Genomic DNA, 25,491 nt, shown 5'->3' with positions numbered 1-25,491 from the left:
TGAAACCATTCCAGCAAGAACCAGTGGACCCCCTTCGCCCTGGAAGTCAAGCATTCAGGCCTGTACTGTTCTGTTTGTGTACTCCATACATGCCTTCACCCACTTGTGAAGAATATGGCGAAGGTTGAATTATCTGACCATATCTCTTGTTTCTACATCTCCATAGACAGAATCAGCTGTGCTCCAGTTTGTTTGGCGTGAAAACCTGCAGCCACCCTGGTCCTTTGAGGATGAAATTAGACACCAGAGGACTGCGTATTTTGCACACTGAACTCTCAAACGTGCATTTGTGTTTGTAATGAGGGGTTTATGCACTGGAGCCCTGCGGCCAGAGGTGGACGAAGTACAGAAATCATGTACTTGAGTTAAAGTAGAGACACTCAAGGTAAAATATTACTCCAGGAAAAGTAGAAGTCCTTACTCTAGACCTCCACTTGAGTAAAAGTACAAAAGTATTTGGCTTCAAATGTACTTAAGTATGAAAAATGGAAAAGTACTAAAAGATGAACTATGTCTCTGATGTCCTGTTATCATTTTTATAACAAGACTCGCTTCATGAACTCATTTTAGGTGAAAATCCTCCAGCGTCTCTCTTGGTAAACCAGTCTTTTAATAGAATGTCATTAATTAGTGACGCTGACGTCTATTAAAAATGATCATAACACAAAACACTGAAGATAAACAGTTTCCATCAGGGAGAACCGAGTGGCTCTGAAATCACTTTTACAAACAAGCAGATTTTCAGTTTAAGATTACTGTGTAACTTAGTTACAAGTTGAATAAAAACTTGCTTTAAACTCAGGATCAGAAATAAGTTTTCCTTTACTGTGTTGATCTGTAGGTCTCTGTTCATAAACATAAACTAACCCAAACTAACTTACTACTAATGAAAGTGTTTGTATGAAACCAGAAAAAAAGAAACGCGCCAGTCACGACTGCAGGTGTGTACGTATTTCTATATTGTGGTCTATTTACACAAAGTTAGGTTAGTTCATCATTTAGGTCGACGTACATGCTCCCAAAACTTTAAGCTGCTGCACTGCACTAAGTCGGTATGACCAACAGGTCAAAACAAGCTCAGAACAAAGTGACCACTGTGCATTGGTCTTCTTGCTTTGTGCTTCTTTTGTTTTGACATGTTACGTTTTTATACACACAGAAACCAAAAGGAACGACAGATTTCTCAAAATGTAGTGGAGTAAAAAGTCAGATATTTGACGTTGAAATGTAGTGGAGTGAAAGTTAAAAGTCGCCCGAAATGGAAAAACTTCAGTTAAATACAGATACATGAAAAAACTACTTAAGCCCAGAAACTAATTACATTTACTTGGTTACTGTCCACCACTGCCTACTGCAGTATCCTTGTCTATGTACTCATGAACAGACTGTTCTTTCTAACTGTGATCATGTCCATTGACATATTCTCACTCACCCGAGGAACAGTTGCTCTTCTGTTTTTCCTTCTAATGTCTGAGCATGGCTGTCACATAATGAACGCCTTTAACCAGCTTATGTAATGTCTTTCCCATAGACCTAAATGCAGATGTCAGTGTAGTCTCTGTTCTGGTTGCATCATTAGCCAGTTGAGCAGTCTTTGTGATCTCAATATCTTGAGATCACACAATTAATTCCACAGAAATATTACATTTTCTTACATTTTCTATCACTATTAAAAGTCTGACTGCAGGTGCTCCATTGTTCAGGCACTTGTGAATGAAGTGAATGACCAACACAAGGCATTAACGCCATCTTTTTTATGTAACACTTCATAAATGGGAATGTGGATTAAAAGATCATTATATGCAGACACTGGAGCTTCTATGTGTGAAAATACCCTCTGGTCATCATGCTTGAGACTGTTGTATTGCTATAAGCACAGAAGATCACATCTGAACCAATGGTGGCACTAATTAATGGTTTGTTTTTATTATTGTTATTGTTCTTCTTCTTCTTCTAATTATTATTATAAAGTCAGCACCATTTCTCTGAAATATCTTCTGCTAGAGCCTCATGAAATTATTCTGAACAGAGAACTGAGTTCTGTTGTACTTAGGGTCAGTCATAATGAGCAGAAGGTAGCTTCACACATAGGATATAGAGAAGGTTAGTGTCTTCTCAATTGTGGTCTCTGTTTTATCACCTCATCTTATTTTTCAATGGTTACATAACAAACTGATGGTGTTCAACACGTCTGTTGCTCTGCATTAAATGAACTGCATTTGGCTTGTTTAGCTCTGTGTACGGTCTGTTCATGTGCCTTGGGATGGAGATAAAGTAGACCAGCTGATGTGGTCAAGCCGTGGTGAGTATTTAGACGTGAGCTTGTAGAATTCTTGAAGGTCTTTTCACGCATAGCCTCTAAGGTTCTGTCTGTGTTTCTACATTTCAGTTCCCCACTTGTACAGCTCAATTTAAGTCAAGGCAGTGGTTATACACAGAACAGGGTCAACTCAAAGACTCATTAGAATGCATAAATGCTTCCTCTCTATGGTGGAAAATAAACCTCTTCACAAATGGTTCTGTTCTTCACACTACCAAATGTGCTTCACACTAGTCACCCAGGATGGGGTCGTGCAGCCTTGACTGATGTGTTATTGTTAAAATCAATAACTGAAAATCAAGTCACTGCAAAAAGTAAAAGCAGTTGCGTAATTTCGCTTGTTCTACAAAATAATATCGGGAATAAGAAAATAAAATCTGACAGTGTAGTAAGATGACTTTACTTGACAAGAACACTTTAGGTATTACTTGTTTAGAACTAGGTCTTGTAGCATTAAATTTACAGCTAATTATTATTATTTTTTGTGGTGTGGAGTTGCTGTTAATGACTATTACTCATAATCACTGCAGTATTTTTTTAGGTTTTTAACAGGATTGTGTTTGATGGGCTCTTTGTTATCACGCGGATGGTCAGCATGTGATGCCGGTGTGTGGCACAAATCACTACAGAGTGGACACACACTTCCCTCTCTCCACACACACACACACACACACATAAACTGAGCCAAAGCCTTCTCAGAGCAACACGCCTTCTTTCCCCAAATACCGTACAGCAGAACACCAGCACTATAAAGAGGTTTTAGCGCATGAACAGCACTCTCTCTCTCTCTCTCTCTCTCTCTCTCTCTGTTTTCCTCTCTCTCTCTCTTTGTTGCCTTACAGTCAGTGGAGTGTTTACTTATGCTTTCCTAAATGGCGGAGGAAATTTTAAAAGAGCCTGATGGGAAAATTAGAGGGGTAAGTAAAGAAAGCCATTCTTTCATAACTGCTGAATAGCTGAGTAACTGAATAACTGTTGTGTGTCCTGTTCATGTGAAACAAGTCTATCTTTTAAAAGCAGCTGCTGTTGCAAAAAGAACATTGTAGCCTACTCTAATCTGCTTAAAAACCTGTTGCCTCCTGATAGTTATGGATTATGTTTTAGCTGCTTAATGGGTTAATATCACAATGTAAAGGATCCTAATGGCTTAAGAGGTGACCACTGTCTGATTCTAAATGCATTTGAAGGTTTCCTAATTAGATCTAAATGTGTTCTATAGGAAACAAGTGATCTATTGACAACTACAATTCCCATTTAAAACCAACACCATTAGGTTTTAATCCTCCTGGGTTCTAATGGTCCTTTTTAAGCGGGGAAGCTGCAAATAAATTACTTCAAGAATATCTGACCCAAACACATGTGAGTTTATTCCCCAAAAGCAACAGCATTAAAATAAATGGCTAGATAAATGAGTATCATGGGAAGTTCCTGATATGAAGATTTGAGTAAATGTGCTTAGACTCGTCTTTTATGACCTCTCATTTCTATGAAATGTAGCAATGTATTTAGATGCTTTTGTAACCTCCACATGCATTAGAGCTTTTTCATGGGCCTCTTTGTTTTCATCTGATTTATGGTATATTTCTAGTTCTTGGGTTCTCTTGCCTGCTTTAGACACCAACTGTAATAAGCTAATTTTGTGCATTCAGAGCTTCACTCTTTAAAAAGAAAGTGGCGGGGGGGGGGGGCAGCTAAGGCTTCATTAGTAAAAGCTAAACAGTGACAACTGACAGAACCCTTTGAAAGCTTAAATGGTTCTTCACATAGTTAAATGTTCTTCAGATGATGGAGAAGGTGTTGTAACTGGTTCTGTACAGCAGCTTTTTGAAAATAGTTCTATGTAGCACCAGAAAGGGTTCTTTTATTCTTCTGGTGTTAAGTTTATAACAACAGCAGAATCCTTTTTGATGCTACATAGAGCCATTTTCAGAAAGGTTCTATACAACATGTACAACACATTCTCCATCAGTCTGAAGGATGAACCCTTTAAGCATGCAATTCTCTTTAGAATCATTGGCCCATATAGAGTAAGACTTGCTGATCTGGGATTATTTTATTTACATAAATGTAATTTATCTTATCCAGAGCGACGTACAATTTGATCATTTTACACAGGTAGGCCAAGGTGGTATTAGGAGTCTTGCCCAAGGACCCTTATTGGTATAGTGTAGGGTGCTTACCCAGGTGGGGATTGAACCCCAGTCTACAAGGCAGCGGTGTTAACCACTACACTATCCAACCACCACAATCTTATGCATTTTATGTAGCACCAAATGGGACTATATGGGCAGAGGAGGCCTGATCTTAGATCAGTATGCTTTCGCTGAGATGCTTAATAAATTTGGACCATTGTCTTTGCTTAGAACCCTTGACAAACAATCCTTTTTTAAGAGCTTTGATTTCTTCTGCAGGAACAATATCCAAATACTGCCTAATACACTAGAAATACTACAAAGAATAGTGTTAAGCTAATATTAGGCCATACATTGTCTGTATGGTAATATTGTAATTTGCATATTAATGACCTCACAGTGAAATATGCTTCATTCCATTGTCTAAAGCTTTATTACATGCTGTGGCTTGGATGTGATTTCAGGGGAAAAAAACTTTAATTAGTATGTTGTCAAATGACATAATTTAAAGAAATACATGAAATATGTCATGATATTCTACAATATGTGCTTTATGTGGATACTTTTTCAAAATAAAACGTATTTTTGGCATTTATGCACACAGATGTCTGAAAATGTCAGTTGGCACAACCATCTAACCATATATGCTGATAAGTGAAAGTATGGAAAAATGTCATTTAGTTCAAAATTTTAAGCAATAATCATGAAACCTTCTTTGAAATATTACAGCTTTATAAGGATTCTACATACTGAACATACATTTGTCCATTACAGCTGATTTCCTCAATTGTCATGTGGCACAACCAACAACTTTTAGTCTGACATGCTTTAAAGAAAAGTGAGAGTATTGCATTATAAAGAATGGTCAGGTTGGGTCAGTCTATCAAGTCAGCTGGTGCGACCCCAGGAAAACTTTTCAAATGAGTTATTATTGTAATAATATTTATTTCTTTGAAAGTTCAAGGGCAACAGTGTTCACAGGTCTATATTATCGAATATAGGATCGAATACAAAATTCTCCTCCACACATTTAAGGCCATACATAATCTTGCCCCTCCTTATCTGTCAAATCTTCTCCAAATTGCAACTTCTACCCGCTCGCTCAGATCCTCCTCTTCCATTCATCTCTCTGTACCTTCTGCTCGTCTGACTACCATGGGGTGCAGAGCTTTCAGCCGCTCTGCTCCCAAACTCTGGAACTTCCTCCCACCTGACATCCATAACATTGACTCTTTTCCTCTTTTCAAATCCCGTCTTAAAAATCACCTGTTCAATTTTTTTTATATAACCCTACATTTTGTACAGTGTCCTTGAGTATCGAGAAAGGCGCTTTTAAATTAAATTTATTATTATTATTATTATTATTATTATTATTATTATTATAGTGTTTATATAATCAGTTCATTGAATTGATTCTTAAAGATGAATATCATCCTTTTTAATTTACACATTTACACATTTTTATTTATAATTTTGAAGCCCTATTTAGAGCCTTTACATCATATAGTGGTGCTTTACACTTTATACTAGGTTCTTCATACATCTCTTATATAAAAATGATTTCTTAAAGAACCATCCATTTAATGATTCTTCAGGAAAGCAAAGGTGGCAAAGTAAATCCTTTCTAGCACCTTTATTTTCAGTAGTGTATAATCTTCTGCTTCAAAAATTCACAACTCTGTCCATGTTTTTGCTCTGTTGAACTTCCTCGTGTATCTGAACCAGCTAATCAGGGCTGTAAGACAAAGCAGGCACATTTGGAATTGGAGTAGAACGAAAACGTGGACTGCCCGGTGGTCCTTACAGCGTGGACGACAAAAATCCGCTAGAGTGTGTTTGTATTACAGGGGCAACTTAGTTATGTATTTTAGTTGGAAGTTAGAATAAGTCTTTAATGCTTAATGGATTTGAATAAAACTATTCATTTTGGCTCTGCAACCACGTGCATGTTCACGCGAAAATCTCCTTTGGCACTGGCCGTACAGAAACCAATCCACTCACATTGCATTTTTCTATCCTTCACCATCAGATGGATTTCCTCTTGAAAATGTGAGTGAGCACTTTTGAAATTGGCAGGCTTTGAATTTTTGGACTGAATCAAAGGATGATTTTGTTCCAAAACGCTAACTATAAATTCTCATCAGACTCGGCCACGTTCCACTTTCCTCTGCAGTCATGTGTATGGCTACATGGATTATAGCCAGAGTCTAATCCATCAGATTCAGTGTACAGTTTGAAAACCATGTTACACACACTGAACAGAGACTTTATTAGGTGCTTTATTTCATAACTAAACCTGATAGACTGCCCTGCTATATAGCTGTAACTCAATAGACTGTAACTCACTACTGGCTGGTGTTCCTATGTGTGTTAATGGACTCAAGGGTTCTTTAGTAAAGGCAATGGTCATATACAGAACTAGGACCAAATGAATCATTTGATGCTTTCTCTGGCTGGCTTACTAAGATGCAAATCATTCATGTGGTTATTTAAATAACCTTTAAAATCAGTTCTACACGGCACCCAAAATTATACTTAGAGGTCAAAAAATATTTTTGGTACTATATAGAACCCTTTTTGCTAAGAGTGCACACCCTTAAAAATGGGCTCTTCAAGGGTTCTTGAGTAAAGACAACAATTATATTTAGAACCATGCCAACCTGATAAGCCATGGTTCTTTGCATGGTTCTCTGTGATGGAAAACCTCTTTAAGGAATCTTTTAAAAATGGTTCTGTATAGCACAAAAAGGATCCTATTATTGTTACAATGGAATTGTATGGTTTTTCCAACTATACACAAGTCAAACAGTGTTAAAGCTCCCTGTGCTGTTCTGAGTAACATGTTATTTAGCTAAGAGAACTGACTCACAGGTAAACTGCTTTACGGTGATTCATTATCAGGTTAGCTGTGCTAGAGAAAAATAGGAAGTTAGTTCTGTCCTATGAAATTCATTTAGGGACACTGGCCTATTTGTACTAGCTTAGAGAAGAAACCAGCACATTCAGACAATTACATTATTCATTTTTAAAGATGTAAGTTAAGTGATACTTTTTTGATCCCACAACCAGGGAAATTCCACCTCCGCATTTAACCCATCCGTGAAGTGAAACACCACATACACACTAGTGAACACACTAGGGGGCAGTTAGCACACTTCCCTGGAGCGGTGGGCAGCCCTATCCACGGCCCCGGGGAGCAATTGGGGGTTGGATGTCTTGCTCAAGGACACCTCAGTCATGGACTGTCGGCCCTGGGGATCGAACCGGATCGACTCATAGAGAAAACTGAGGTAGTGATGGGAACCAGAGTTCACAATGTCAAACAACTGATGCTTAAAATGATTTAATTAAGCAGGAATTGGTGGAGTTCCCCTACAAGGATATCTCTTTCAAGTAGACAACAAAGTGTATTTGAATAAGAGCATCTGCTAAATGCTGTAAGTGTAAATATAAATACCCATTGCAGTCAACTGTAATGGGTAATCCACACATTTTTGCTCACAACAGTCAACTGACTAGGGGCTGTGACCTGTCTTGAACTGAGTGACCTGTTCTGACAACAGGGCAGCAGCTGTCTGGATATATTTCCAAGCTAACATAATGCTGTCTTTTTTATTAATAATAGGGAAACGTGGTGTTCAGGAAGGAACAGTCTTGCTTTCCAATACAAACTAGACACATTCTTCATAAAATGCTTATCCTCAAATGGATGGAGGGAGTATTATGGTATTTATGGTACTACCAGTGTGGCGGTTGCCCAGCAGTCAGGGGACTTGGTAATGAGCCAAGAGATCATGGGTTAGATCTCAGCTGATAGAATACTACTACCACCATTGTGCCCATAAGCCAGGCATTTAATCCTCCAAGTTACTTAAGCGGGACTGCAGGCACAAATCAGTTTACACAAAAGCACACCCAAAATAACATAATAATGCTGATGTATTCATGAGGTGACTTGATTTCTAGCCGACAGTAATGACCTGCTGTGCTCAAAAGCTGGTATGACTTCCTTTTCACAGTGGTCAGAAGTGTTGCATGCTTAAATGGTTCTTTTCATGGTGAAATGGTTCTTGAGATAAAAAATGGTTCTATATAGTGCTGATATTATGAGTCTGATATTAGTACAATGCCAAACTTATAATCACAGAAGAACCCTTTTTGGTGCTATATAGAACTGTTTTCAATAAGTACTGGCTTTCGCTTTGTTACTTGTTGAAGGTCTTGCAGATTTAGATATGCAGAACTCAGTGTATGTGTTTTTTTATGTATAGCTCAACATGTTCTTCATTTTCAGGAGACATTTCTGAAGAGATATAAGATAACACACCTGCACAAGGAGGTCTGCCTCCAAAACTGTCCCCATCAGATAAACAGAACTTATATTTTCATCTTTGGGAGAGAAAATCAAGCTCCACTTTTGCTTCAGATCTGAAAAATAGGCTGGACCCCGCCAGAGTCCATACCTTAACATCACTGAATGGATTTGGGTTTATGTGGGTTGTGAGAAGCAGAAAGTGTAGCCAACTTCTAAGACTGAACTTTGGAGGTGTGGAAAAATATCCTCATATGTTTCTAAAAAAACTGAAAGCAGGTCTGCTGAAAAAATGAAAGGTGCAATACAGCCAAATGGTTGACTCTGAAAATCTATATCTTCTATCTTGGTGTGATAGTTGTATAGTTTTTGGTTTCACTCACATTGCAGGCTCTTTCAGATACTTGGTAGACAGTACTTGCTTTGATTCTGTGTTAAGGATGTAAGCTGCAGAATTTAGAACGTTACAGAATTCTTCTGAAGATCACGGAAGCACTGCAATCGTTGTTGTTTGTGCAAGTTGAACCAGTGCCTTTCTGGGTGATTGTAGCATTAGACGCCATTGAAATATCAGATACTAACTGTCTGTTTCTTGTTTCCACAGCATTTAACCCTGTCCCTGCTGGCAGTAGCGTTTCTCTCCTCCTTTGGCAGCTCTATGCTTTATGGCTATAACCTGGCTGTAGTCAATTCTCCTGCTCAGGTTAGTGAAAACAAAGAACTCATGGAGAAGTAATGCCTGCAGCACATGAATGACACAATATTTCAATATAATGGAAAATGGCTCAGTATGACTTTGGTCATTATCTTTGGAGGACGAAAGTGTGAAATGGTTATGCTGAAAATAAAACTTCCACATATGACTTTGGTGTAGTTTAATGAACCAAAAACACAACTTGTTTCTACATGATCATTTTCCATCCATCCACCCATTTTCTAAGCCGCTTCTCCGTCAGGGTCGCGGGGGGATGCTGGAGCCTATCCCAGCAGTCTTCGGGCAAAAGGCAGGATACACCCTGGACAGGTCGCCAGTCCATCACAGGGCAGACAGACAGACAGTCACTCACACCTAGGGGCAATTTAGCACATCCAATTGGCCTGACTGCATGTCTTTTGGACTGTGGGAGGAAACCCATGCAGACACGGGGAGAACATGCAAAGTCCACACAGAGAGGACCCTGGCCGCCCGGCCGGGGAATCGAACCCAGGCCCTCCTCGCTGTGAGGTGACAGCGCTACCCACCACGCCACCATGCCACCCGATGATCATTTTCCAATATCTTTTTATCTTTTCCAATTATACCGATAAATGACCCTGTTTCCATTGGCCTCCCTGTGTTGGACTTGAAACAATCTCTATCACTTAAATGTAAATGAGTGGCACTAAACTGCTGTTGGCTTAACAGGCAGATATGAACACATTGCATTACATATACATGGATATATATATATATATATATATATATATTTATATATATATATATATACAGACACACAAATCTCCGTGTATGACCTGAGGAATGAAGGGACATATTGAAACTTTTTTTATGTTTACATTAAACTGCTATTAAATTAAATCAAGAAATTAACAACTTTTAGTAGATTTACTAGCATGAAATAGACAACCTTAGGTATCATGTTGAGGTTTTATCATTAAGGAATGAAGGAAAATGTTATTCTTAGTTCTAGTTACTTACCATGTGTTCTGTGACACAACTGCTAATTCATGCAGGGAGTGCAGGCCAACAGCTCTTCAAAACAAGAGGCTGTTTCAGAGTAAATGTGGTCAAATGGGCATAAAATGGATCACCCTTTTCTGCTAAAAGCCCTGTGTTTACACGCAAGCGTCTTTAGAGAAAAGACGGACGCTAGCATGTTTTGTACCATGTTAACTCTAAATGATATCATCATTCAAAAAGCTGCTAAAGTTGAAGTCAATGAGCCAAATCATTTTTAGGACGGAATGTGTGAGAGTTCTGGGGAAAGCCATGTGGGGATGGAGAGAAAGAGTGTCTGTGTGGTAATCACATGAGACCTTTTTTTTCTTCTTTTTTTTTTTGCAGTTGAGAGAAGGGGAAATATTTCTCATGCTCTTTGAGCTTGTTTTGCTTTTTGTCTTGAAAAACTATGAAAGTTGTACTAAGAATATTTATAGAACATATATAGAATATATATATGTAGGCACTAAGCCAACAGTCATCTTTCTGGTACGGCTACAGCCATAAATCTGATTTATGCAAATTTGCTGAAGCACAAGTTTAGTTTACTTAAATGTGACTATTTTTTGTCAAACCTATTGAAAAAAGGGAAACAAACATGTTTGTAAGGAGAAGAGACTTCATCATGATTTCAGCTTGATTAAAAGTTATGGTTGCGGGTACAGTCTTGTTTTATGGGAACAAAAACTATCCTTACACTTTATCCATGCTATGTCATAATGTCAGAACTGCAGATTCAAACACATCTGATGTACAGTACATGTCATTTACTACATAAGTTGCTCAAACCACATCCAGATCTTTATGAATGTTGCACAGACGTGTCAATGTGATTAAGAGCACAATATGTCAACATGAATACAAATTATAAAAATGAAGACCTCACTGTAACTGAATGCCAGGGTCCACTATTAAATACAAGAAGCACTGTACTGCATTAAACCTCCCTCACAGAATCCTCACCTTCATGTATCATAATGTGCTCTAAGCACATGTTAGCCTTGTAGCTCCAGTTTAAAACAAAATAAATTAGTAAATTACATTTTTTCACCAAACTATTCCTTTAATGCATAGAACTTGGACAAAGTCAGCTTGTCCGTTTGATAGGATGTAATGTCCTCAACAGACAGCCCTAAGATTATTGATTGATTACTGAGATTCTTGGCAAGTTTGACACTTGATCAGCCCTAATTGATTTAGTTTGCTGTCATCTACCAAGCTAATAAACTTTGATGGTTCTTAATAATGTTCTAATTCCCATGATGACCTTAGATCAGATGATCAGTCATAATTGCATTAAGCACACATTTCTAGTCTCTGGAGTCTCAGTAGTGCAATTTAATCTTGTGAAGGCTCAATAGAGTAGTTGTTTAAGCTGAGCTTTCATTTGAAGGATGGATTGATGGGCACACCTACATAATGCTAGGGGTGGGAATCTTTAGGAACCTCATGATTAGATTTGATTCAGAGGGCTGCCATGCGATTATTAAATGATTATCGAGCATCTCAATGCATCTTTTTTTGTATACAGGATTTCCTTTTTTCTTACTGTGTCAGGACTAGGTAGTTTTAAAGCAAAGTATTTGTAATGATCCATAATGAATTTACTTCCAATATCATTTAATAATAAATCAAATGGAAGTGATCTAGAAGGCTTTCATTCACTGCTCTTGATTGAGACGCTGCTGCCACTCATCTGTGATAAAATGCGCTGTTACAGTGAAATAAGATCCAGTGATAATGGATGTCCACGCAGCACGTTACAGCCGTCCTGCCCGTTTAATTAAGTGATTTTATAACTTCGGTTTTGGTCTCGTTGTAGTGGGGGGTCACTGTGCCAGTAAAATATCTTCGGGACTGGACGCTGAATCTCAGCTCAAAAGTGTGCAACATAGTGCGAAAGCCTTTCTCAACGACTGAGAGGACTACAGGTCACATAGCAGCGAAGTCTCACCTGGCCAGTAGCTACGAAATGGCAAAGAGATTTAAGACGAACATTTGGAGACGAATGGACTTGTTCCCATTTATGAGCAGAGCAGTTTGTTTCCTGGAATGTTAAATCTGCAATGAGAGACTGTCAAACACTAAAAGGTTGCTAAGATGAAGTCGCTTCTTATTTGAATTTTCCCATTCCACGTTAAATGGTGCCGTATTTACATTTGGTGACTCAGTCAGAATTTAAGGTGGAACGGAAAAATTCAAACAAGAAGCTGGAGAATAAGAAGCGACTTCAGCCTCATAAAACAGCCGAACGAGGAGAGACATTTTACAATAAGCTGCTCTAGTTCTGAGGAAATGGTTTCTGGCAGGGATGGGAGGAAAGCGGCTATAGCTGAGCTAAAACTTAAAGCAGAGCAAAGTGAGTCCGCATTTTCTTTCATTCTTTAGCCTAAACTAGGACATCAGCACACACTGAAACATACTGGGCATTAAATGCTGTGGTTTGATTTTTGTTGAAAAGACTAAATGGCTCTTCTTATCATTTGGGTCTTGACTCCTGACCTAACCTGGCTTTAATGCAGAGGGAGCTGGTCGGAATTCTCACTCATCCAGCTGTGTTTCTGTTATGTGCCGCCACAGACTGGGTGGATGCTGCACCTACCCACTTCCAAGTTTCGCCTTTTACGTTTGGTCAACATTACCTTATAAACTAAAATTTAGGAAATCGATTTTTTGACATTTCTGAATCGCAATGCATCTAAGAATCAAACTTTTCCCACACACATGATGTACCAATATGGGATTGTGGGCCAATGCCAAGATCCAAAATTTTTCAAGTACATCTGACAATCTGACAATGCATAGACCAATGCTTATACATAAAAAACTATGTACTGCAGTAACACTGATGTGGTGGTGGTGTGTTAGTGTGTGTTGCGCTGGTATGAGCGGATCAGACACAGCAGGAGGAATAGACCAAAAGAAACAGATCAAAATGACTTTCTGGTTTCATTGACTTACTTTAAAAGTAAAGTAGTTTTTTTTCCTTCTCCAATAAAGTTATCGTTTTGAGATATGAGGTTTTGTTCCAACAGCAATTCTGTTGATGTATAATGTGTATATGTCTATACTTTGCATAGATTATTTCTATGTATAAACTACAAATGCATCAAACTTTCTATACAGTTCTATACAGCATAGTAGCTCAACTTTACCAAAAATGAACATTTTAAATATTGTCCTATGCAGATAATTATCTGATAACCAGATAATTATCATAATAATTATCTGGTGATGTCATTAGGATTGTGATTTCGGATTTTAATGAGCAACAGCACATATTTATATAAGCTCTTTTTCTCTTTTCTTCTTCCCAGTACATAAAGGAATTCTTTAACCGCACAGCAGTGAGGCGTAATGGGACCGGCCTGAGTCATGACAGCATTACAGTGCTCTACTCCATCACTGTATCCATCTTTGCAGTTGGGGGTCTGCTGGGCTCCCTGACCGTCGGAATGCTGGTCTCCAAATTCGGGAGGTAAAGCATAAACAGTTGACAAACAACAATTTGAGAACACAGTTTGAAAGCCTGTCTTTCCACAGAAATGTGATTGTCAGTCTTGGTTTGATGCCAGCTTTTTTCAATTATACGAACATCTTCTAGATGAAAACCATTTAACAGGTCAGGGGTAGGGATGAGTATCGAAATTCAATACCATTATGGTAGTGGCCAAATAACTTTAGTATTAGCAAGTAGCAAAAAATTCAGTGTTGTTCCACTCCAAATTCAAACTAGTTATTAATGTCTGTGAGCCAATAGACATGCGTTTTTTACCAAAATCTAAACTGCTGATTAAATTGCTTTCTACAAGAATGCTATTATTGGCAGTGCTTCTTCGTCTGAGACGAAGTAAATATAGCCACTTCCAGCACCGCACACCTTGGTTTTATTTAAGCCATAACCACTTTTGGTTTGTAATCTGAAAAGAATGTATTGGAAAAATATGACCCGGGAATCAGTCTTGAAATGAAGCTATCAGTATTGGTAGAAATATTGAAGAAAAAAAAATCCATTACATGAAGAATGCATTCCCTCTTCTCTTGTCAAGTTTTCATTTGTGAGTTTTTGTTATGACAGTGATGAACTGTTATTTCTGTTACTGCTCAGGAAAGGGACGCTGGTGAAGAGCACAGTTTTAGTATTTGTAGCTGGTGCTCTGATGGGTTTCAGCAGAATATGTGGCTCTCCAGAGATGATCATCATAGGCCGATTCATCACAGGGCTTCACTCAGGTGCTTTAGCGATGTGTAACATGCTGATCTAATGTCTTGAATCTAAACCATTTGATCAATAAAATGGGATCATTTTAGAGCACTAATTTTCAGACTTAGTTAAGACTAAACTTTCTGCTTGTCATTGATGACAGTCTAATATACTTTCTTCTTTTCTGCTTGTGTAGGAATCTCCCTGAGTGTAGTGCCCATGTACCTGGGAGAGATCGCACCAAAGAACCTCCGTGGCTTCCTGGGCCTCATGCCTAGCATCTTCATCTGTATTGGAGTTTTTATCGCTCAAATTCTGGGACTCCATGAGGTCCTGGGCAAGGTAGATTGAGATTAATGTAGAAATCTCTTCTTATTACCTCACATTAATAACCAAAATCTGACAAATGGTTCAGTTGCTGCAAGAAAGATTTTAGGGAGGAATTTGATTCCTGATAGATATTTCAATAATCGTTTTTTAGGATTATCATAATATTCACAAGCTTCCAGGTTTGCTTATATGCATAGTAAAACAAGCATTCAGTTAAACCCCCTCTCTCTCACTCTCCCAGTTAACAAGATTCTAAAAGTACAAGGTTTTTTGGGAAACTGGACTCTTCAGATCAATTTGACTTACAGAGCTTTCTGAAATGTGTTCCATCAATTTGAACTTTGATTGTATGACTGTTCTGCTAAGACACTGCAATGTCATGATCTGCCTCCACAGGAGGAGCATTGGCCTCTATTCCTTTCTTTAGTTGTGGCCCCGACCTTCATTCAACTAATGCTCTTACCATGGTTTCCAGAGAGTCCTCGTTACTTGCTGATCGAGAGACATAATATTCATGCTACTATCACAGGTAATAGTTTTCTATTTATTCATTATTACCGATTATTGACATAATGTAATTAAGTTGATGCTGACAAGACCGGTGGAGAACCCTCAGAGGCTTCAGAGAAGACCTAATGATTTCTGTGAAATTAGGAATACATGTCTATAATTTTTAATCTATTGCTGGATGAAGACAAAAGGGAATTTTTTTAAACAATAACAGAAATTTTCCAACAGAAAATGATCAGATTAGGATTTTTTTCCTCTGTGGTAATTAGTTACAACCAAGTTCACTCTCCAGTTGGTTAGGACTTCAGGAGCTGACCTGAAGGCCTAACATGTCAGATTAATCACTACCATAATGAGGAAGTAAAAGCAGAATCAACCATTCCCGTTTGGATTTCCAGTGGCTGGGACCAATTTTATGAGAAAAAGCATTCAGGTCTTCTGGAAAGTTCTAGATATGTTACTGACTGTGGTTACGAGTGGAATCCTGACTAATGCACTTCAGTCAGATGTTTGAAATGGATAACAGTAGCCGCTCTGCCTCAGTGTCTTTACTGAAAGAATCACTGTAAAACTGTTACAAGGTAAATATACACATTAATATGTGTTACAAGCTTCAAATTAAACATGGAATGTCTTTTACAAGTTTTAGATGTCTATGGTTCATGTACAATAGCCAAAAAGTGTTCATATGAAAAGCCATTAGTTTACTGCTAATATACTACTGGAATCTGAAAGTGGCACTTACAGAAATTAATATTAGAGCTGTTATGCCTTGAGTTTTGACATGTATGGTTCAAGCAGACGGCCTAGCTCTAATAGTCACAGACAAGACCCACCATGCAGTACTGTTGTTCTTTGAAAACTTTTCAGTCCAGTAAGTTTTGACTAAGTGTAGTTATAACAGTACGCTAATCTCCTGTACAAAGATATTTTCATCCCCTTTTGTATGTAGTATCACTTCTCTTCTACTCTAACTTTAGACAAACGTCTCCTCTACTTGCACACTGCTTTCCACACAGCTCCTCTGAAGGCCTTTGTTAAGACTGCTGTTCACTTCATTGCGTTACATTTGATTGGATTGTATTGGACAGGGCAGAGTGCTGGTCAGTCTCTCGGTGGCTAATAGAGCTTCTTATGTGATTTCTAAGCACTTAAGACCTTTGGCCTGATACTTCAAAGACCTGTCCATCATACAGAAGCTAGCATAGTACACTCTGAGAAAATGAGCTAGCCAAAGATTTACTTGAAAGGTCAAGTAGCAGTCAGGCCGCAACTTTAGGGCTTTCATTGTTTAGTGTTATAATATATAATATATATATATATATATAATGATGATGATTATGAAGATGATAAAAAGCTACCATTGTAATGATTCTAAGCCATTTTTTATAACTGTAGTCTTAGTTAAAATAAGCATGAAAACATGGAACCGATATTTTGAGGAAACACATTTTATATGCCCCGCTTCTCCTTTAGCATGTTTTTGTCCTTCAGGTGACTCCTATAACTGGCAAAACTGTTTTTAGCAGAGACATCAGTCTTTTGGGAACATTTCGTTTTAAGAATGTGCTGAATCTTTGCATTATGTGGATGTTCTTTAAACTTTGACAATGTTCTTCACACTTTGTGGAACCATCCATTGAAAGGTTCTTTATGGACCCAAAAGTGGTTCTTCTATGGTATTGCACCAAAGAAACCTCTATGCAACTTTATTTCCATGGCTTTTTAAAAATTTCCACGTAATTCAAAGGTTGAGATTAACTTACTGATACAAATTTCTTTACAGTAGTAGTGATAGGAAGCAAGACTCTCAAGGTCTACAACACAAATATAGCTGTTTTATTTACTTTCCAAATATTTTTATATATTTATATATTTCCATGATGAATATATTTTTTTAAAAAAATCATTTTAGGGCCAAAATCTTGCCTCAAAGAATTGTAAAGAATGTCTCAGCATATCATGTCATAACTTTTTGTGTGGACAGCTTTTAGTGGCATTAAACTCTTCAGACATCTGGTTCCTACCATCACTACTGTGAACTAACTGACTCTGACTCTAACTAAGTTTCTCTAGAACAAAGCACTTCACACCAAACTACTCTTGACTTTTATGTCTTAGTAATTCAGTTATGGAAAATGTTGAGAAATCGGTGGAATTCCATCACATTTTTTTTAGGTTTAACTTATTAACCCTTTAGTAACTTCACAGCATGGTTCTCAGTGCTCACAGTGCATGTCAATGTTCACCTACAAAAAATGGTGCATTACTAATTGGAAGTGTTAGGTCTTTCATGTTGTTTCCTCTGATGGTCACCAGTATCTTGTCTTCTGGCTTCATTGGCAGCTCTGAAGTGGTACCGAGTGAAAGCTAATATCCAGGCGGAGGTGGAGGAGATGCAGGAGGAGCAACGCTCACTCTCTTCAGTGCAGACCATCTCAGTCTGTGAGCTGCTCAGAGACCAAACCGTACGCTGGCAGGTCATCACTGTCCTGGTGATCAATGCAGGCATGCAGCTGTCTGGCATTGATGCGGTGAGTGTGTGCAATTGTACACATGTTTGGTTACTAATTAGTCATTTCTCAATGCATAATAGTATAATCAATCCAATTCACTGAATTGGATAATTCTTTTTCTGTTTTGCCCTGCAGTTTTTGAGATTTATACACACTGAGGCAACTCCCCAATGTTCAGTCTTAATGTGAGAGGTGTGCTTTTATGCAGCTTTTTGATTGGATATATGGTTCCCACATAGCAATCATTCAAATCTGTTTTTTCCTCATAGGAATGAATGATGGAAAATGCTCAGAAATTGGTTTAAACGTTTGCACACACTTTTTATGTCACCATGGTGGAATTACACTAGCACCATCCCATCAACCACCTGGGATATCATAGCTACCACCTGGAATACCACAGCAACTGCTCTAGCAAGCACCTTGGTCACCTTACCATTTGCTTAGAAACACCCTAGCAACCACTTAAAATACTATAGCAAACACATATCAAAAACCTAGCAACCAACCAACAACTGCATTTTCTTCAGGAAATGTGCTTTCCCAAGTTACTGTATGTCTTTTTACTTATATTTTTACTTGTAAACTAAAGATAATGGTAAGACTGATGTATCAAATAGGGTGCAAATAACAAATTATCTGGGTATCTATTTTCAGATCTGGTTCTACACGAACGCCATCTTCGAAAATGCAGGAATCTCTGTCACTCAGGTTCAGTACACAACAGTGGGGACTGGTGCCATCGAAGTTATTGCTGGACTCGTTGGGGTAAGAAACCAGTTCTGTAATTCACTGACCCACAGCATATCACATACATGGGCTACTACAGATTGGTTTTATGTGTGAAATCTCTTGTTTGTACATTATAAAAGCAGATCTGTGTTTGGACTGCTCTAATATATAAGTGAGCTCAAGAATATTTACAATGTGTGATATTTGCAATTTGAAGTTATGACTCAGTATACAGAAAGGATATATTAAAGGAAAGCTTCACCAAAAAAAATCTAATTTACACAGTCCTTCAGCTGAAATATACTGTCCAAATTTTGCTTATTTAGTTTAGCATTTGGAGCTATGAGGAGGTTTTGGGGACATACAGTATTTATGGAAAAGATTTGGGTGACTATTGACTTAAAGTGTTTGTTAGCAACATTAGCCTCGTAGCTCCAGCGCTAAACTAAAGAAACAAAATTTGGACACCTAACATGTCTTGGCTGAATCACAATACATTTGGAATAAGTGAAAAATTGTGTAAATCTCATTGGTCGCCAAACCATTACTTTAATTATATGTTATTCATCAGCAACATGTAGCAACGAATTTGGTCTACGAGAACGAATCTGTAGAACGAATCTGCTTCTGTCTCTCTGGATTGAGTACATTAGGCAGTGAACCAAGGAAGTTTATGTTTCTTTTCTTTTATGTGTCTTTTCTCTGTCTTCCCCACAGTGTTTCACGATTGAACGAGTAGGTAGGAGGCCACTAATGATTGGTGGATTCAGCTTTATGGGCGTGTGCTGTGCAGGCATCACCCTCTCCCTCATATTACAGGTACAGGAACCTCCTCATTTGAGAAATGTCAATCAAAACTTTAACTCGTGTTACTATGAAGTTATGCAAAGTGGTTAAATGGCTTGTCGGACAGACATTAAGGCCTTAAAGAATGTCAGCAACTTCCGATTCATACAAAATAGCTGTTGTATCTTTTAGACAGAAGTCTTTTATGCATTCCCCCCTTGAATTTTGCCTTTAAAAAGGAGCTTAATGTGTTCTGTGATTGCAGACTCATATGTTTAATTCAAGTTGAATGGTAGTGATAGCAGACCACTTGTCCTTCATTATGGTCTCATGCTTTTTTCCAATGGTAGGCTCATGTGCCCTTCATGCACTATGTCAGCGTGGCATGTGTGGTCGGCATTATTGCAGGATTCTGCATCGGGCCTGGTGAGATATTAACAAGACACATTATCTGCTCTATCTCTCTCTCTCTCTCTCTCTCTCTCTCTCTAAGAATATCTTCTTATTCGTATTGGTCTGGACCTTTAATAACATTCATTCTGATATCACCTTATGTTTTGGGGGCAAAATCTTTGCCCCATCACGTAGTTGTCCCATGACACAAACAGTGGACAGTTTCATATTAGTCTAATCTGAATTAATTTTGTTTACAACGTACAAACTGAGTCATTCTTAAGTTATGAAAAAGCACTGGAATTCCCCTCCAAAAGCACATTTTGAACATCACTAGCTAAAACAATTGGCTTTTTAATGCTCTTTAAAAACTATTTGAAAAGCTACAGTGGGGCCCAAGAAACCACACTGAGATCCGGGAATGTTTTCATTTAATCTCACAAATAAACAACAGAAAGCTTTAGATTTTTAAACATTTAAGAAAAGTCGTAACAAGTAAACTAAGGAGGAATCATTAAAGATTCTGCACTATTGACCACGCTCAAGCCTTTGCACAAAAAATAAACCTTTTATCTATTTATTATTTATTTTGTCTTTTTCTTTCCACTAAAACTTGTGTTCAGACAATGTTCAGGTGGATTCAATCTGCTCATCAGAGGCTTCTGTCATGGATCCGAGTCCATGCCAGCTCAGGCACATGCTGCCATTAAACTGAAAGGGTGACAACCCTTAGAAATTCTGAAATTCATCTAAAAATTTCAAAGACCTTATCGTTCCCTCAGACTGTTACACTGATAATGTAATTTGTAATTGAACAAATGTATTAAATTAGAAAAGAATGCAAAATAGAAGCACTTTCACTAGTGGCCTCCAGACCTTCAGACCGCGCTGTAGATGTCCCCAGATTTTTGAGGGGCATTGCAAGCACAAATTCTGTCAATGTAAACATCTACCATATGTTTATAACATGCCATACAGAAAAGTCAGATGAATTTCACATGTGAATAAACACATGGTTTTTGCATACGTCACATGTTAAAGAAGTCATATCATGTGTAAAACACATTATGGCATGTGAGAACATGATCACATGCGAAATACGTGTGACTTTTCTGTCACAGCTCAGTCAAGGAAAAGTCTCCCCCTGGTGTTGAAAGGAGGATGTGTGAGGATTGTAATGACTCTTTTGTCTCTTGCGGTCTCTGCACAGCTGGAGTGCCTTTCCTGATGACAGGCGAGCTGTTCAAGCAGTCTCACCGACCTGCGGCTTTTATTGTGGGGGGGTCGCTTAATTGGATATCCAACTTCACGGTGGGCTTTGTCTTTCCATTCTTACAGGTGAGCTTGTAATATCATGATGATGATGTGTCTAACAAATATTGCATTTATTACACATTGCTCATATATTTAAATATTGGTAGTTGGACACCAAAAGCACGATCTTAACGCATAGTTGCTCAAGGGCTCTTTAGTAAAGACAACTGTTCTACATAGAAACACAAACATTCCAAGAACCATTTGCATGCTTAAAGAATTCTCAGCATGATGAAATGGATCTTCAGATTGATGGAGACTGTGTTGTATATGGTTCTACATACAATCTTTCTGCAAAGAGTTCTATATAGCACCAAAAAGGGTTTTGCTATTGTTACAAACTGACAGTTTACCAGTAGAAGAACCCATTTTGGTGCTATATAAAACCTAGATGAGCTACTGTCTTTGAACCCCTGAAAAAGCATCTTTTTAAGAGTGTACAGATCAAATCTCAAAGCAGATAACCCAACAAAGATGAATGTAAATAGACAATTATACACACACCCTCTAAACCACTTATCCTTCTGGGTCACGGGGGGAGCTGGAGCCTATACCAGCAGTCATTGGGTGGAAGACAGGATACACCCTGGACAGATCACCAGTCCATTGCAGGGCAGAGAGACGAAGAGACATATACGTTTACACCTAGGGCCAATTTAGCACGTCCAGTTAGCCTGACGTGTTTGGACTGTGGGAGGAAACCCACGCAGACACAGGGAGACCAAGCAAACAGCACACAGAAAGGACCCTGGTTGCCCAGCTGGGGAACTGAACCCAAGCCCATCTTGCTGTGAGGCAGCAGCATTATCCACTGAACCACCGTAACATCTAATACACTGCCTGATGTGCAGCGTGTTGTACAGCAAAATAGTCCTAAAAAAATATTTTTGTGTGTTTACCAATATTTTACCATTATCAACATAACATATAAAAACTCAGATTTGTGTAGAATCACTGGACACTTATAAATGCAAATAAATCACTGTACTTGTAAACGTTGTGACTCCAGTTCTTATCCCCACCACTGTAAAGAAATTCTCAGGTGGTAAATTTGTCTAAAACAGACAATTTCACATCAGATCGCTCTGAATGACTTTGTTTACATTCTAACGTCTCAATTCTGGAGACATTTTGAAAAACTGATAGGATTCCCCTATAATAATAAAGGGGCCAAAAAGAGTTCTGGAAATTGATGACACAGAACAACCACTTTTGGTACCCCAAAAAACTTTTTTTGTAAATCAGAAGTGCCTTATAAAGTTTGAAGGTCCTTGACTTAATGTAAGGATTTAATAACAGTTAAAAGGTATTTTCTAGAACCGAATGTCCAAACCGTGAACTATTTAGACAACTTTATTCTAAGAGTCTTCTTGTAGAAAATAAAAGGTTTGAAATTGTAAGAAGGCCTTACAGTGCATTATTATTATTATTATTATTATTGTTGAAATTATCCATATTTCCTTTCCCTTTACCAGATGTCTGCAGGTGCATTTTGTTACCTGATCTTCTTTGGTGTTTGTGTGGGCGTGGCGGCCTACGTCTACTTCATCATCCCTGAGACAATGAACAAAACATTTGTGGAGATCAGTCAGATGTTCGCATCCAGAAACAACTGTGAACTCGAGACGGAACCGCTGGCCTTGGCCGACCAGCTCAGCCTCAAAAAGATGAATGGATATGGTGCAGTAGAAGCTAAGATGGGGCATAAGGAGCTCCTAGAGGAGAAATACACATGGAGTGATGAAGATGAGGAGTAGAGGGACTAATGTAGAAATGGGAAGATGTCTGTCTGTTTGTGAGAGAGTGACTGAATATCTTTGGTGCTATAGAACACAACTGCTCCTCAGTCACTGTAAGAGCAGAGGCAGTTCCGCTATGCCAGAAAGGGGTTTGATGCTAAAATACTGTTAACTGAGCATGACTCAAAGCCTATTTTACATCTGCATATGTTCATTTGAAAACATGTAAAATTTTTCAACAGCTGTTAAGATCTGTTAAGAAAGACTTGAATATTCCATTGGAACATCTTGAACGGTGGCTCATCACGTGGTGTAAAGACTCTGCCAACATTTAGTGATGTCAAATGTTTGTTTGAGTTCTCTACAAAGAACACGAGCGATTATTTTTATCTCAGGAAATGTATTTTTGTCATCCAGCCCCTTTAAAATATTTTCCAGCATAATTAGTGTCCTTCTGCTTGATCGGAAAAAAAAATGCTATAAAAAATTCCAGTTACTGTTTTAAGCGCAGCAGATTTTAATTTTGATTCATATCAAATGCCTTTCTGTTACTGGTTCAAATATGGCTCCAGACCATTTTGCCAAGGAGACGTTGGTTTTCTGGATAACAAGGCAGTATGAGTGGGCAATATGACAATATGACAATATTTGTCATTTTCATAATAAACACGTTATAATAATCACATTGCATGACAATGCACTTTCCTAAGCATGTCATGACTTGTCATCCTCTATTTATCATGCATTTTATTTTTTCACAGTTTTTTCACATTTTTCAACCTCTCTTTACCTCTTAAAATTAAACAGGCTGTTTTTACAACTGTGCCTTGAAGTCTGAAATATGTGCTGTATCTCTGTTCTGATTGGCTGCCCTGCATTATTCCTCATTCAAAAAGCAGTTCAGGCTGAAACACTCCTTATAACTTCAGCATGAATGGGCGGGGCTACACTGCTGTAGGCTGAATAGGTGGATATATGTGAATGTGTTGGTTTTTGTGACATCACAAAAACAATTAATTCAAAACAGACTCTTAATCCAACTTGGTTTCTATATATGTGCTGTGTGGCCTGGGGAGTGAATGGTAAGTCTTGAGACATATGTTTACATTTTACATCAAACTCTTTAAAAAAAAAACTCTTTAAAGAACTCCGATAACGGCATGTTTTATTGCACTGAGAGTATAATTAGTTCTGTTTAATTGAATCCATTGCAGCTTCGTATGTGAAACATTGAATAGAAATCATTGTATTCAAGTTTTTGATAGTGATTTTTCTGGCATTATTTTATCAAACCACAGAAAAACAACATATCATGATTTACATATGGAATCAACAAAATGTCTTAATGTATTGTGATGTTATATTTTTGTCATATTGCCCACCACTTCACAACTTCGCTGTCCCAGCAGTCTAGTTGAGCTATTCCTTCAGTAGCATCTAGAGGGAATGTAGTGGCCGATTTTGAGACCAAGCAGTGTTAAAATCTAACTTTAATGTAGCTGGTTTTATACTATGAATTTGAATATTTTGTCACTTCAGTCAATAGTAATTTGGGAAATGGGTAGATGTGTCAATTTTGTCTAAAACGTCACTGATTGTTTAGCTTTATATTCATATTTTCAAATTCTTAGCTTTTCTCTTTTAAAAAACACCCCATATCCCATATATACAAAATGTCAGCTTACCTTTCTAAATCTGGCCTGCGCGATGGACGTTTTCCTGCCTGTTCATAATGCCTTATTTATAATATCAGTAGAAGATGTTGAGCTTCATTTGACATTTTCTTCTCCTTTTTGCAAAGGAGTGCATATCCATGACTACATTGATAGTCTCTGTATCCAGTGCCTGAAGACTGTACTGTACCTTTATGACTTACTTTTAAAATGTTGGAGTACTGTACTTTCTGACAGTTTTACCTCTTTTGCCACAGTGTATATACATGAAATCATACTATGCACATGTCTAGCCAGGTCCTGTCCTGCTTGAAAGGTACCTGAAAAGATGGTGTCCTGGAAACATTCTAAACAGTATCTCCCCACAGTAAAAAAATAAAAAATGAAATGTTTTTAAAAAGATAAAAATGTTGTCTCTCAGTATTGTTTCCTTAATCTTATGAATATGAGTAAATTTACACTTTCTCCATTTGCCTGTCAGTTGCCTCCAGTGTAAAATATACAGTTTCTTCTGACTACACAAATAAACAAATGAATAAAAGGTTTACATAATAAAAAAATAGCACAATAGCTGCTCTCATCAATTCATTGCCATCAATTCAATGTTTTTCATGTCACTATCTATCAGACATAGACAGACAGCAAACTTTCTAATATGAACTTATGGCTCTGTGTTTAATAAGCCTTGTAGGTTCTTTGACATCAGCATTTCCACAGTAAATTACATCGTTTTTATTGCCAATTAAGCATTTAAAGATTAACCAGGTTACCAGTGACCCTACGTGTATTATTTTTGTCTTTATATGTAATGTT

At 37.9% G+C, this 25,491-nt stretch overlaps 1 protein-coding gene across 1 annotated transcript; it reads left to right on the top strand.

The window, feature by feature from the left end:
• The first annotated feature begins 3,105 nt into the window (after positions 1-3,105).
• Positions 3,106-25,188, top strand: slc2a15b (solute carrier family 2 member 15b). The gene is made up of 12 exons (XM_017712124.2): positions 3,106-3,237; positions 9,369-9,467; positions 13,799-13,959; positions 14,590-14,714; positions 14,882-15,027; positions 15,412-15,544; positions 17,872-18,059; positions 18,699-18,809; positions 19,491-19,592; positions 19,910-19,985; positions 21,163-21,290; positions 22,742-25,188. Exons 1-12 carry the CDS (start codon positions 3,193-3,195, stop codon positions 23,021-23,023), a joined length of 1,596 nt encoding a protein of 531 aa, XP_017567613.1. The 5' UTR covers positions 3,106-3,192; the 3' UTR covers positions 23,024-25,188.
• Positions 25,189-25,491: the final 303 nt, after the last annotated feature.

This window comes from Pygocentrus nattereri, chromosome 12 (genome assembly GCF_015220715.1).
Source record: "Pygocentrus nattereri isolate fPygNat1 chromosome 12, fPygNat1.pri, whole genome shotgun sequence".
In the NCBI taxonomy this organism is placed as follows: Eukaryota; Metazoa; Chordata; class Actinopteri; order Characiformes; family Serrasalmidae; genus Pygocentrus; species Pygocentrus nattereri.
This window is presented reverse-complemented; position numbering and strand designations above follow the sequence as displayed.